The sequence below is a fragment of the Phoenix dactylifera genome, chromosome 8, assembly GCF_009389715.1.
Source record: "Phoenix dactylifera cultivar Barhee BC4 chromosome 8, palm_55x_up_171113_PBpolish2nd_filt_p, whole genome shotgun sequence".
Lineage (NCBI taxonomy): Eukaryota > Viridiplantae > Streptophyta > Magnoliopsida > Arecales > Arecaceae > Phoenix > Phoenix dactylifera.
Genome location: NC_052399.1, coordinates 23,254,179 through 23,268,986, shown reverse-complemented (window position 1 = coordinate 23,268,986; position 14,808 = coordinate 23,254,179). Strand labels below are relative to the sequence as shown.

General features: G+C 38.7%; 1 protein-coding gene across 3 annotated transcripts; it reads left to right on the top strand.

Annotated features, from left to right (window-relative positions):
• Positions 1 to 3,546: 3,546 nt before the first annotated feature.
• On the top strand, positions 3,547 to 14,471 carry LOC103722812 (ABC transporter C family member 8). Of its 3 annotated transcripts, none has more exons than XM_039129299.1 (12): positions 3,547 to 3,694; positions 4,099 to 6,053; positions 6,139 to 6,459; positions 6,578 to 6,664; positions 6,785 to 7,402; positions 8,467 to 8,631; positions 8,740 to 9,034; positions 9,104 to 9,318; positions 9,408 to 9,713; positions 10,150 to 10,213; positions 10,297 to 10,536; positions 14,074 to 14,471. In XM_039129299.1, exons 1-12 carry the CDS (start codon positions 3,670 to 3,672, stop codon positions 14,166 to 14,168), a joined length of 4,386 nt encoding a protein of 1,461 aa, XP_038985227.1. In that variant the 5' UTR covers positions 3,547 to 3,669; the 3' UTR covers positions 14,169 to 14,471. The 3 variants fall into 3 exon arrangements, with proteins under 3 accessions (XP_038985227.1, XP_038985228.1, XP_008811726.2); XM_039129300.1 differs by lacking the exon at positions 14,074 to 14,471 and adding an exon at positions 12,127 to 12,417; XM_008813504.4 differs by lacking the exon at positions 14,074 to 14,471 and adding an exon at positions 11,629 to 12,105 and having other exon boundaries at positions 3,549 to 3,694.
• The last annotated feature ends 337 nt before the right edge of the window (positions 14,472 to 14,808 follow it).

Sequence of the window (14,808 nt, the reverse complement as noted above, 5' to 3'; positions counted from 1 at the left end):
AGGCCGGATGATGCTTGAGAGACCGGGGGAGGACGTATGAGGTGGAGGAGAAGCTAGAATCAGTGGAGACGGCTAGCTAGGGCTAATGGGTGAATTTGGGGCGGAACAGTGGGGTGGGGGGAGATGACACTTGGGTGAGGAGGAGGAGGAGGCCGAATGAGGATGCTTGGAGGAAAGAAGGATGGACGAGGAAGAGGAGGAGGATCGGCGGAGATTGCTAGGGTTGAATTGGTAAAATTGAGGGTTGAATCGGGCACATTTGGTTTTCGATGACACTAATTAGTATCGTCTTGTAAATGGTCTCTAACGATGCTAATTAGTATCGTTTATTATCTGCACCACCCGACGCTCATTGAAAAAGTGTCGTAAAAACATGGGTTAAACTTTTTCTGTCGTTAATGTTCAACGCTTCTTACAAGCATCGGCATATTGTGGTGCAGTGGTTAAGTTGTCAGCACTTTCTCCTAGTGTTGGTAAGTTTCAATCGGGAGAAAAACCATATTTTTCTGTAGTATTTTGCAATTTTTCAATGTTTGTTGCTTGCACTATCCCTTATGAAATTACTTTTCTATGAAAATGCTTTACCATGCTACTCCATTTCCTGCTTAATTACCAAGCTAGTTATTTATGGCTATACGATCTGCAGGTCCCCAACTTGCACCCACATGATTCCAATGTACTGCAGCAATCTCCGATTCCTTGAACGGGAAATGGAGTGATCACCACCAAAATGCAAGTCATCATATCTTATGTTCACCTAAAGCATATTTCCCACAATTTTTTTTGGAGTTCTTATCGTTCAGGATTCATATTATTACTCTTGTGAATATTTTGGTACTTTTTTTTGAAGAAAGAAAATTGAAACTTATTACTTTTGGTCTGTCATTGATACAACATCGCAAGAAGTGCCAGTTCTAGGCTGATAGAATGTATTATCAGGGTAGTTCTAAAACAAGTGCGGTTCACTTGGGTCCACTAGGAAGAGAGAGGCTTGAAAGACAATTTAATTTGTCGGTTCCTGTCGTCGAGCATGGTTCAAATTGGCTGATGTCAAGTTGTTTGTGCAGCTTTTAAGCCATATGCCATTCGAAAGTAAGAAACTTGTGCACATCCTATCATACATTGCATACTCACATAATTAATAAGATGTGAAAGTTTCGTGCGAACGTGTGTTTAGTCCTACATCAGTTATTCGGTAGGTAGATCTTGGGTACTTATTAATGATCAAGAAACCCAAATAACATCTCCGGCCAGCCTCTTTAGATCAGATTTTGAGTTGTTACAAATGACATTAGAGCAGACCCGACCCACAACCTATGTGGATTAGGAGATACTGAAGCACGGATCCATTGGGGCTGACCATGGGCCGATCGTGATACTTGTGATTAGATTTGAATAAATTCAAATTCTTAGCCCGACGAGGACGTCGGGGCTTAAACAGGCAAAGTATGTGAGGTCCGTGCGGATGTGTATTTAGTTCCATATTGGTTATTCGCCTAATAGATCTTGGATACTTATAGAGAATCAAGGAACCCAAATAATACATTCTGGATAGCCATTTTGGATGAGGTCCTGGGTTATTACATAAGATCGAGTAACAATCATTTGATATGGAAACACCATCCTTAGTAGAGAAGGAATCATCGAGATATAGTTAGGTGAAGGCCTTTCCAACCATCATGCAACAATATCCTGTATTAAGAAATCATTACACATAATCGCATTCTCATATCAAGCATCATAATATCTTGGAAAAGATTATTATACGATTCATATCAGCTCTTTTGGAAAAGATTTTCATTATTGTTTAGAGAACTATGTCATAATATGTTGTATATAGGGAACTATTCGAAGGATCTCACCTTGTACTAGGGAGCTTAAATTAAAGTTGGGATACCTAGTTACCTAGTATACAACCTTGTAATCATCAAGTTCTAAAGCATCATGCTTCAAGCACATCAAGCAAGCATTTTTTTGAGAAATTATATCCTACGTCGCATGCGCCGCATAGCCACGCACCACGCCAATCATCTAGTTTTCTTTCTATAGACCTCGTTCATCATACGCTCATCTTGGTGATTGGCCTAAAAAAAAAAACAAGATGATCGGCGTGATGCATGGTCATATTGGTGCATTCGGCGTAGGGTATAATTTGCTCCAAGCACATTAAGCCAAATATGTATCAATACCACACTTGGCCCACAATCGATCATATTGTGCATCCGATATAGGGTATAATTTGCTGCAAGCATGTTAAGTCAAACATGTACCATTTTTTTCCGCTCCCTCCCATATGTTCAACCACCTTGGCAATACGGTGTTGGTAGCTATACGGTACTTCAATAAAGTAGGAAGTGAGGAAAGAAATCCAAATTTTTAGCAAATCCTCGTCTCTACCACTATCCTAGCCTCGTCTCCATCAATCTGGCAACACTGCACTGGAACTACATAAAAGAAAATCCAATAACACAATCGCAAAAAAAGAAAAATCAAAGATCTTCCTCGTGTTTCATGCAATCCTATTTATTTCCTTTATTTTAGGAGACCAACTATTAATTTGTCAAGTCAACCAACATTGATAGGATCACGTACCCGCCTAAATGAATGGCTGGAATTTTAGCTAGAACGAATCACTCGTGGAAAAAACAATCAAAATTTGAGCTGTTAATACTATTAAGGTGTTGTCAGCAGTCTATAATTTTTTTTTAGGATAGCAACTCACACCAAATATGTATGAGTACATCCAAAATAATAAAATAAAAATTGATAAAAAAAATAATAACCAATTCAAAATTCTTCAAAAAAAATTTTTTTGAATGGTACGCAATATCGTCCATGATTTCATCCCCAAGAAATTTTAGCCTCCCGACAATAATTTCCTCTAACAAGAGTACTTGCTATATATATATATATATATATATATATATATATATATATATATATATATATATTGGGAATGAAGAGGAGGCAGGAAATGCCACCAAAATCAACCCCCAAGAAAGTTTCACACGAAGGCCGCCTAAGAATATTTTCCTCAAACGAGAGTACTTAAATGTATGTATTAAAAAAAGGGGAGTACTTATAAGCATGCGTGACCCACTGGTATACCATGATTGACCCTACTTGTTTGTGCACGATTTCGAATCGCTATCGCAGCCTTATTGTTTCATTGTTTTTTTATTGAAACATTATAATTTCAAGTGTGACAGTTTGGATGTATATATATGCGGTAGTCCATGACGTCGTCCGCTAGATATTGGATACATGGGACGGGCATGGAGCCAAACACGGACCATCAGGGACGAATAAGTTCTCGACCATTATTGGGACAAAGCATCGCTACCAGACAGCGGGGAAAAACAAAACAAAAAAAGAAGAAGCAGGCCTATCAATCCATTCATTAAACGCAACATGATTACCAGAAGCCATAGCTCCATGCCATATGGCATGAGATTATTGGTGTAATTCACGGGCCGATACGGTACACGGTGGGATAATACCAATCCCCAAATGACATGCGGCAATGGAGCACGTTATATTTCTACTTGCTATATTTCTACTTGTTACCAGCCCAGAAGATCCCGTCCCCTCTTCCATTATTTAAGCATTTGGATCAAGTGGCAAGAAGAACAGAACCACAAGGCAGAAGAGATCTCCTCAAGGCTCAGGATGGTTTCTCTGAGTACTTTGCAAGGTTTCCTTTTCCATAGCCTTATGTTTGTCTACGTACATATTTTTTGAGCAATCTTTTGTATGGCTTTCTCACCAAAGTTTTCTTCAACATTTTGCTAATGATGTTGTTCTTCCTCAGTTTAGTACGAGGATTTAAGCAATTTCAAGGAATAGGAGTTTTTTTTTTTTTGGTTGCCTTTAAACTTCTTTTTTTGGAGTATTTTATTTCCTTTAAACTTGAAGTTGTTTTTTTTCTCGCTCTAACGACTAATCATAGTTTCCTTCATGCCTGCTATGATCGGTATCTACTGTGGTCTTTGGTCTTTCTCTGTTCCTCCCTCTCTCTCTCTCTCTCTCTCTCTTTTCTGGAGAACACTTCTCTGTTCCATTTTTTTCTTGTTTTTATTGTTTTTCCTTGGATTGCAGGATGGTTCCTCCCAATTTGCAATGGAGAATTCGATTTGGGATCTTCCTGCACTCAGAGAAGTTCAATAGATTTTCTAAATCTTTCTTTCCTCGTTATCTATTGTCTGGGATTGCTAATGGCTTTTGTGAGAAGACAATATTCTACCGGGAGCCGGACTAGGCACTGGGTTTTCATCACTGTTTCAGTCTGCTGCGCAGTGACTGGCGTCGCATATTTCTGTGCTGCTGTGTTGGTTTTATCCTGGGGAGAATCCAGAGTTTTGAATGGGGAATTGGCACTCTACTTTGTTAGGGGGATAAACTGGTTGGCTTTAGCAGTTTCCTTGAACATCCGACCAACCACTTGTGTTAGAGCTGTAACTCTAGTCTGGTGGGCTTCATTCTCAATTCTCATCTCTGCATATAACTTGGAAATCCTGCTTACAGACTATTCCAGCCTCATAATCCTTGATATGATGTCATGGCCGGTAAACTTGTTGCTCCTCATCTGTGCTTTCAGACTCATTCTTCAAAATCAAAACATTGTTCATGAAAAGCCCCCCTCGCAAGATGATTTATCCCAGCCCTTGTTGAATCAGGAGAGTGGGAAGGATACCAACTTGGGCAGAGCTGGTCTATTCAGTCGCTTGACGTTCTCTTGGTTAAATCCTTTACTGCGTTTAGGCTACTCTAAACCATTGCATCATGATGACATCCCACCTTTAGATTCAGAAGATGGGGCACTACGAGCTTATCAAACATTTAAAACAGTCTGGGATCTTCAGAGGCAGAGCAAATCCAAGACAAGTAACTTGGTTTCCTTGGCATTAGCCAAGTGTTACCTGAAGGAAATTTCCCTGACAGGTCTCTATGCATTGCTAAGGACAGTCGCCGTCGGCTGCGCACCAATATTACTGTACGCATTTGTGTGGTACTCTTATCGCGAGGAGAGAGATACCTCCATGGCCATCTCGTTGGTTGGTTGCTTGGTGGTGACAAAGCTTGCAGAGTCTTTATCTCAGAGGCATTGGTTTTTCGGTTCGAGGAGGTGCGGAATGAAGATGCGATCGGCTCTGATGGCAGCCATCTTCCAGAAGCAGCTGAAGCTTTCTAGCCAGGCAAGAAGAAAGCATGCAGCTGGGGAAATTGTTAACTACATTGCGGTCGATGCATATAGACTTGGCGATTTTCCTTGGTGGTTTCACATGGCATGGAGTATGCCACTCCAACTGCTGCTTTCTGTAGCCACTCTCTTTGGAACGGTCGGTCTGGGGGCTCTTCCAGGTCTAATTCCTCTAACCCTCTGTGCTATCCTTAATATTCCATTTGCAAAGATGCTGCAGGAGTACCAAGCAAAGCTCATGGTTGCCCAAGATGAGAGACTGAGAGCCACATCCGAAGTCTTGAACAACATGAAGATCATCAAGCTACAATCGTGGGAGGAGAAGTTCAGGAGAATGATCGAGTCTCTAAGAGATGTGGAGTTCGGTTGGTTGAGAGAAACCCAGATTAAGAAGTCCTATGGAACTGCTTTATACTGGATGTCTCCCACAATTGTTTCAGCAGTGATCTTTGCTGGAACAGCGGCCATGAGAACCGCTCCTTTAGATGCCAGCACCATTTTCACAGTCATGGCGACCTTGCGAGTCATGGCAGAGCCGGTGAGGATGCTGCCCGAAGTCCTTTCGGTGATGATCCAAGTAAAGGTATCGTTAGACCGCATTGGTGTATTCCTGCTGGAAGAAGAGATCAAAGAGGAGGATGTAAGACGAAGCCCCGCGCAGAATTCAGATCAAAGCGTTAGAGTGCACGGCGGGGTTTTTAGCTGGGAGCCAAGTGCAGCTATTCCTACATTGAAGAATATTAGTTTCAGCATAAGCAGAGGAGAGAAAGTAGCTGTTTGTGGACCTGTTGGTGCTGGAAAATCATCTCTGCTAAGTGCCATACTTGGGGAAATACCTAAACTCTCGGGTTTGGTGAGCTGTTGAACAATGAAGGAATGCTTAATATTTGAATGAATTACTTCAACTACATTGTTCTGACATTCTCGTTGCATCACAGGTTGAGGTCTTTGGCTCCATGGCATATGTTTCCCAAACATCATGGATCCGAAGCGGGACGATTCGCGACAATATACTCTACGGGAAGCCGATGAACAAGGAACACTATGAGAAGGCCATCAAAGCCTCTGCGCTGGACAAGGACATCGAGAACTTCGATCATGGAGACCTTACAGAAATAGGACAGAGAGGATTAAACATGAGTGGAGGACAGAAGCAAAGGATTCAGCTTGCTAGAGCTGTCTACAATGATGCAGATACCTATCTCCTAGACGACCCCTTCAGTGCAGTTGATGCACATACAGCTGCAATCTTATTCCATGTAAGAAAGGACCATTCTCTGCATGCCGGTCCAAATCTTAGAGCACCATTTCATTTCTACTTGTGTGCAACCAGACATTTCTCGCTATGAGTTTGATTGTCGTACAAAATACTTGCAGGATTGTGTTATGACTGCTCTAGTAAAAAAGACCGTCATTCTTGTGACTCATCAAGTCGAGTTTCTTGCCGAAACTGATAGAATTTTGGTAAGGAAGCTTTCTCGTGCGTAGTTTTTATTTTCTTTTTCTCCTTTGGACAAAGTTTCTCTGGCGTAGTTTGTTCGTAAGTATTTGACATGGAATAATATTGGATGCTTGCTCTTCCAGGTCATGGAAAATGGACAAATTACACAAATGGGAACCTACGAGGAACTTCTGAAGTCAGGAACAGCATTCGAACAGCTTGTTAATGCTCATCAGTCCTCAATGACAATAATAGATTCTGCGGATCATGAAAGGCGAGTTCAGATGCACAGAACATCCGGGGATCACTTGGAGTCTAGAGGGTTGCAGCTTATGAAGAAGAGCAGTGAGGTAGAGATATCAGTCAAGGGCCTTTCAGCAGTTCAGCTAACAGAGGATGAAGAGAAAGAAGTGGGAGATCTTGGATGGAAGCCATACATAGATTATTTTCATGTTTCGAAGGGTCATTTTCTTCTTGCCACAGTCATTATTTTTCAGACTACTTTTGTTATGCTTCAAAGCATCTCAACCTATTGGTTGGCGGTAGCCGTTCAAATGCACAGCATAGGCAGTGGAATTCTAGTTGGAGTTTATGCAGCTATTTCAATCATTAGCTGCCTCTTTGCTTATGTGAGGACTTGGGTAGCAGCCCAGCTTGGACTGAGGGCATCAAAGGCATTCTTCTCAGGTTTCATTGATTCAGTGTTTAAGGCACCCATGTCATTCTTCGATTCAACCCCTGTCGGTAGAATTTTAACCCGGGTAAGATTCTTCATGTCTCATCACCAGTGTGATGTCCTGCCATACATTTCATGATAACCTTTAGAAATACAATTTTATCTGGACCTTGCATGTTATATTAGTGCACCATATCATAATAGTAGATATTTCATTTTTTTATTTTGTGTGCATATTAGGAAGAACGGAGGCTGACAATTTTTCACTTCTATATCAAACTTTATAGGCATTACGTTGCCTAGATCTCAATACAACACTTGCATTAGATCTAGAAATAATAGACACACATTTTTTGATCCAGGAGGATCATCTGATTTGTAGCAAACTAATTTGGTCACTTCGGATAGATCTGAAGAAGTTTCAGAAACAAAATCCATCGTATTTGGAACTCAATCAAGTACCGAAAATTCGTGAAGCTATAACTAGTAATCTGAGAAGAGTTTTGATGATGTGATTGAGGATAAAATTGATATATAAGTGAAGAGCCAGCTTCTATCCAAATTTAATTTTTTTAAAAATAATTTAATTATTTTTGATCATTCACAAGGGAATCCAATTTGATTTGGGCTGGATTTTACTAGCATGAAAATGGAAAGTTTTCATCCTCTTCTAATTAATCCAATTCAAATAAAGAGAGAGGATCTCTAAAGAAAAGCAAAAAACCTGCATCTTCTTTTTAGCTAGAAGAAGAATTTGACTAAAATAAAGAGGATCTCACTAGTATAAATGGGTGACATATGCTATGGTTTTGGAGAGAGATAAAAGGAGTGAAAGTAAAGAGTATAGGCTCTACTTTTCATCCATAATATATATCACAATCTATAAATGATAAAAAAAATAATAAAAGTACAGAGCTTATAGCCTTGCTTTTTAAATTTTTTTTTGTTATTACTATTTTATTCAGAAGATTAAGTTCAGCAAGTTAAAGAAATTCTATCTTTTTCTCCTATTGGATAACCTTTGCATTCGGAATAGTAATAAAGTATAAGAATGTGCATGAACACATCTTTTTACTTCTGGTTTATTTGCTCAAAAAATTTTAGCTTCTGGTTTAGTTGATGAGTCATTTTGAAGTTTGTGATATGCAGGCATCCTCGGATATGAGTATTTTGGACTTCGATATACCTTTCTCCTTTGCTTTTGTGGTGGCTGCTGGGATTGAGATTGCAACAACCATAGCAATTATGGGTTCCGTGACATGGCAAGTATTGATTGTAGCAGTTCCAGTAATCATTGCAACAATATATGTACAGGTAAATCTCACATTGATATAAGTTTATATTATCTCTAGTGTCCAGAAAACTGGCATACATGGATTTGATATCTCATTTATATGGTTGAAACATATTTGAATGTCAAAGAGGTACTATCTAGCTTCAGCAAGGGAGCTGGTAAGAATCAATGGAACAACAAAAGCACCAGTTATGAATCATGCATCAGAATCATCTCTAGGAGTGGTAACAATACGAGCATTCGCAATGACAGAGAAGTTCATCCATACAAATCTGCAGCTTATCGACACTGATGCAACACTGTTCTTTCATACCATTGCTGCACTCGAGTGGGTGCTTCTACGAGTAGAAGCACTCCAAAATTTGACTGTGTTTACTTCAACTCTTCTCCTTGTTTTCATTCCTCAAGGAGTTATCGCTCCAGGTACTGTAGTAATGAGTTGAAATATATTCCTTTGAAGTCAATCACCTAATTTGCTTGAATGTGTTTCAGGATTCTCGGGTCTCTGTCTTTCCTATGCTTTGACACTCTCTTCCGCCCAAGTGTTCTTGACACGGTTCTACTCCTACTTAGAAAACTATATCATCTCCGTGGAACGAATCAAGCAATATATGCACATTCCATCTGAACCTCCTGCTGTAATCAGTGAAAAGAGGCCTCCACTTTCATGGCCCCATGAAGGAAGGATAGATTTGCAAGATCTGAAAGTGAGGGCCTGAAAAATAATATTTGGATTTTGGTAGTGTCAAAAAGCGATTGTAACTGATATATACTCACATGACATTTTTATGAACAGATAAAATATCGCCCAACTGCTCCTTTGGTACTAAAAGGGATCAATTGCACTTTTGCGGCAGGAAACAAGGTTGGGGTTGTTGGAAGGACTGGAAGTGGAAAAACAACTCTGATAAGTGCACTATTTCGCCTTGTAGATCCAGCAGGTGGCAGAATTCTTATAGATGATCTCGACATATGCTCCATCGGCCTGAAGGATCTGAGAATGAAACTTAGTATCATTCCTCAAGAGCCAACTCTTTTCAGGGGTAGCGTGCGGAGTAACATGGATCCTCTAGATCTGCATACCGATCATGAAATATGGGAGGTTAGCGACTTACTGATATTGTCAAAACTAGGGGAAGCAAACATATTTCCACAATGTCATGGTTAAATAAGAGGGTGAATCATGACCTAAGGAACTTAAGATTTTATTACAGAAAACATTCATGTCACATTGCTGCCGATATTTATTTTCAAATAATGTTGTATATCGGAAATTTTACTAAATTTTGTATGTGCTCTAATTTCTTTCTCAAAAGTTTAGGTCGACATAATCAAAACTGCCGCTACTAGGTCACATAAATACTATAATTTTCTAGATCTTAGTGGTCAGTAAATTTCTGTAACATGCTAAAAATGCCCAATCATATAATTGCTATACTCTTTCCACTCTAGAGATGAATTCTGCTTTTCACAGTGATGTCTTTTTTGAGAACTTCCAATGTGATATCAATCATCTGTTACCACTTTGTTTATCACAGGCATTAGAGAAGTGCCAACTTAAGGCTATTATTAGCAATCTACCTGCTCTTCTTGATTCATCAGGTGAATTAATTCATCCATTGATAATGAGCTCCTCATTCCTTTAAGTGGCAATCCAATGTTCATATGGTTTTCTAATTTGGCAGTGAGTGATGATGGTGAAAACTGGAGCACCGGTCAGCGCCAACTCTTCTGTCTTGGTCGCGTGCTCCTTCGTAAGAACAGAGTTCTTGTTCTAGATGAAGCCACTGCCTCCATTGACTCTGCGACTGATGCTGTACTTCAGAGAGTCATCAGGCAGGAATTTTCAAGCTGCACAGTGATTACAGTAGCGCACAGAGTCCCGACTGTTATGGACAGTGACATGGTCATGGTCCTCTCTTATGGTATGTATGAGAACCTTTGTCTACATTTTTTCAGAAAGCCTTGTGCAAACGTCAATATATATTTGTCAGATAATTTTAGGGTTATGATTTTTTTTATGCTCATAATTTGCAATATATCGTGTGGCATGGACATATCATGCCGGCTAGTCCAATTTAAACAGAATATTGATCTCTTGTCTAGTTAGCAGTTCTGCAAAGCCCTGTAAAAGATGCTATAGGGTTCATGAAGAATTAACTGACGATACATCAGAACCAAAAGGGCTATCTCAGCCAATTTGCTATGAAGTTGTTCAACAACAAAATTTAACTGCTAATGAATGAACTGGAAATCTACCTCAACATGCCATATTGCTGCATATAATCAAAGTTGCGATAACCATACAAAATTAGAAATGCAGTCGAGGTGACATAGACCACATGGATAGATATGAGAACTTGGAAGCAGCAACACAAAATGGTTGCAAATGGAAGATATGACAAACCATATAATTTTTTTCCAAAAAAAACATTCCTCAAAAAGACAAACCATATGATATGCATGAAATGTTTTAGGGACAAATATAATCAAGAGTTTCATGCATACATACTAAAATTGGGAAAGAGAAACAGAACATTGAACGATGGACTTGGCTTCGTATTAAATATAGAGAAGTTTTCAAATAATACATGAAATCAAGTAGTAGCAAGTCGACCAGCAGGCTCACTTGCAAATCATCATAAATATATTTGAAACCTTAAGATTCAGAGACACATTATTATTAATCACCATACTTGAATTATAAACAAAACTTGAGCAGTTATTCGTTTTATAACCAGAATTTGTTTAAGGGAATGTAAACAACCAGTATTTGTTATTCGTACATTATATAAGATGGGTCGACAACAATTACTTTGTAATGAGTGTGGATGAATAAAAAGTGAAGTTCTCTCAAAAAGATTAAAAAGTAAAGTTGTTGTATACATAAGCCTTTCAAGAGTGTATATTTGAAGCCAGGATAGGGGATGAAATTATTCTGGAGATCCTTATGTATGGTGAAATGCTCCATTTGGTGATCACAGTCCTTACACCACTAATGCCTTTACTGTTTGCAGGAAAGCTTGTAGAATATGACAAACCTTCTAAACTAATGGAAACCCACAATTCTGCCTTTGCTAAGCTTGTGGCAGAGTACTGGTCCAACTGTAAGCGAAACTCCAGCAATACTCTCACATCCATCTTGGGAGACCTAAGAGGGGAATAAAACAAACAGGTCCCACTAAGATATGGCGGTCCAACCTTTGAAAAATTCACCAACTGAAGGGTATATAGTTTGGTCCAGAGGGGTCTCCATGCTCCACCATTCATTCTCTCTACTAAATAAGTGAATGATAGTATTAAAAAAATCATGGACCATGAAAGAATTTTGTGAAATGTCGACCTTATTTATAGCAGGATATTATATGCAAAAGGTCATACTTGTACTTTTTGAAGCCTAACTGCTTGACATTGTAGCCAAGGCAGTTTTTTCTATTTTAAGTGCAGAAAGTGTACTGTTTTTTATTGCAATATATCCTTATATGTTTACTAAATGCACCATATCTTCTTATTAGGAATTGTGAACACTACTGAAGTAATGATCATGGGATTTCTTGACTTTCGCCCATCCATCATTAGCCATCATTAGACATAATATATTACAATGAAGAACTCCTTATGAGACTTGTCATAAAACGTCAAAAGAGCTAGTTTAACAGCCCAATTGGTACTTTTGGTAGCAGGGCTGTGATCAGTGGCTCGAAATCTTAAGGCTTTGTGTTAAAGGTGGAGGAAGGTGTCGGCCGCAATGAATGAATGTCAGCCTTAACGGCCATCTATAAGTAATACAATGACTTTTATTTGCATTTTCTTTCTACCTTAATTAATATGTATAACAATAATTAGAAAATTATAGAAAGATCTGACTCCCACGAATGAAGACAATGATATGAATCATGAGATTACAGTGTGTGACAACTAATTGCCCATTTGACAGACCTAATAATTGAACTTAATAATCTAAGTGGACACTGGTGACATCACATTATTACATTGATGTTTGATTTTTTTTTTAAAAAAAATAATAATCAGAAATGGTTAACCTATGAACTTAAGATATTTAAGCAGGATAAGATACTGCAATTGGGATGGGTGTACCTTACACTGTTCATCATAGAATATTAGAAAAATCCAAGATCAATTGCTCTAATTTGTCTGAAGTTAATCAATTAACCACTTGCTTGCAAGCGCTCCACTCTATCATGGCATGTGGTACCTATCAATCACTATCTGTTGAAGTAACCTGGCAGTTGCGATTGGTTCATCAGTTCATTTGCCATTTCCTCACTATTTAAATCTTTGACCCAACAAAGGCGGCATAGCATGAAAAAAGAAATAAAAAGGGATAACTTTAGAGGTCAACCTGAAGATTTTACTAATTCCATAATTAGAAACTAACTTATAATCATTATATTGGTTGTCATTACATGTATAGTTAGTCAAAAAAATAAAAACCATAAAGGTTCCCTCAAATGGGCATATAATTATATAATCAAAAACAAGGCTTATTAATTTATATCTCCAAAAAAAAAGGAACTATTAAGCTATAGCATTATACAACTTTTAAGCATGGCATTTACCTTTTCCATTCTTTAGTGCACCACTTTACATATATAATACTAGCTTTCAGAATTCATCTATAAACCATAAAGCATCAAAATCCATATATGTTCTAACTTGAGCTTCCAGTCTAATTTCATGCCCATACTTAATAAGAAATTTGATATCCATCACAACTAAGGACCTGCTTGGACAATTGGGCTCCAAATCCTATAGGATTTGTGGGTTGGGCCAGTACAACCAGCAAGATCATAGGATTACACGCTGAGCTATGCCTATATTTATAAATACTCACGATTAGCTTTGGAGCGGGCCGGCCTGAATCCCATAGAGAGAAAAAAAAAAGACAACAGGTTTTTTTTTTAATTAATCAGAATAGAAATAATTAATCCTTCAGAAGCAATTATTACACAAGTTATTTCTGTTTCCTTTTGGTTAAAAATTCTGGAATAACAACAAGGCTGAGAATGCTGTTGTTTCTTGAAAGAGGGACGAATGATTAAAAGATGGTCTTATTCTAGCAATAATGTTATTCCAACTCTCTCTTTGAAAATAGTTATTTCAGATATCAAGAAATTTAGACCACATACCCATGGCAGATGCCACAGCTTCGCCAGTCAACAGGACCCTTCCTTGGAAGGATCCTTGGAAGAATAGTTGTCCCTCATGGTGAGCTCCCTCAAGCTGATCATTGGTATGATCTTAATTGCATTGCGGCAACCATTGATTCCTAGACTGCTGCTGCCGGCTTAAATGGCATCTCCTTCATGAACTCCACCAATCTATTGAGATTCCCACAATTTTCCAAAAACTCCAACCATCCAAATATAACCTTCACGCCTGTACTGATTATCCAGTCTATAAGCATGGATTCCAATGTTTGACAGCTCCAGCTCTCTCAGGGAATTGGATCACAACTCGAACTCTCTCATCAGCTCAAAAACCTCCGAGACCGTTGGAATCAAACCAAGACTCCATCCTTCATTCAGCCATTTGATCAACCACGGGGCAGGCGTCCAAAGCACTTGGATTTCCTCAAGCACACGGAGAGAAGAAGGCCGGGGAATCGGAGATGTGCTTAGGTTCATGAGCTTAGATTCGAGGGGTAAAGATGAGGGCTTTAGGTTGAGGGTTCCGGCAAGGGATCGGAGAACCGTGCCTTCGAGAGAGCCGTGGCCATCGCCATGGAGAAAAAAGGCCAAGGAAGGGGGGGCTGGAAAGAATGGTAGGGACCAGGACAGACTTTATTTATCTAAGACCTCTCATTATTCATTAAACTTGTTTTGCGTTTTCCATAGAATCTAGCAATCTATTTATGGGCAGTAATATTTAATTATTTAATTTATTTAACTCGATTACGATCAAAATGTGCCATACTATACCAAAACAAAACAAATTCGATACGCCAAACCTTTCTCTATACCGAACATGCCTATATAGTACAATGGCACTGATATGAAATCCAATACCAAAATGGCGTACCTTAATTCAAAATATTATAAATCAACTCAGATTATCTGTTTAATAAAGTGATCAGTTTTAGATATGAATTTTTAATAAAGTGATCGGTTTTAGATATGAATTTTTGATTGAGCTAATAAACAGACCGGATTCGAGTTGATAAATTTTTCATCGTA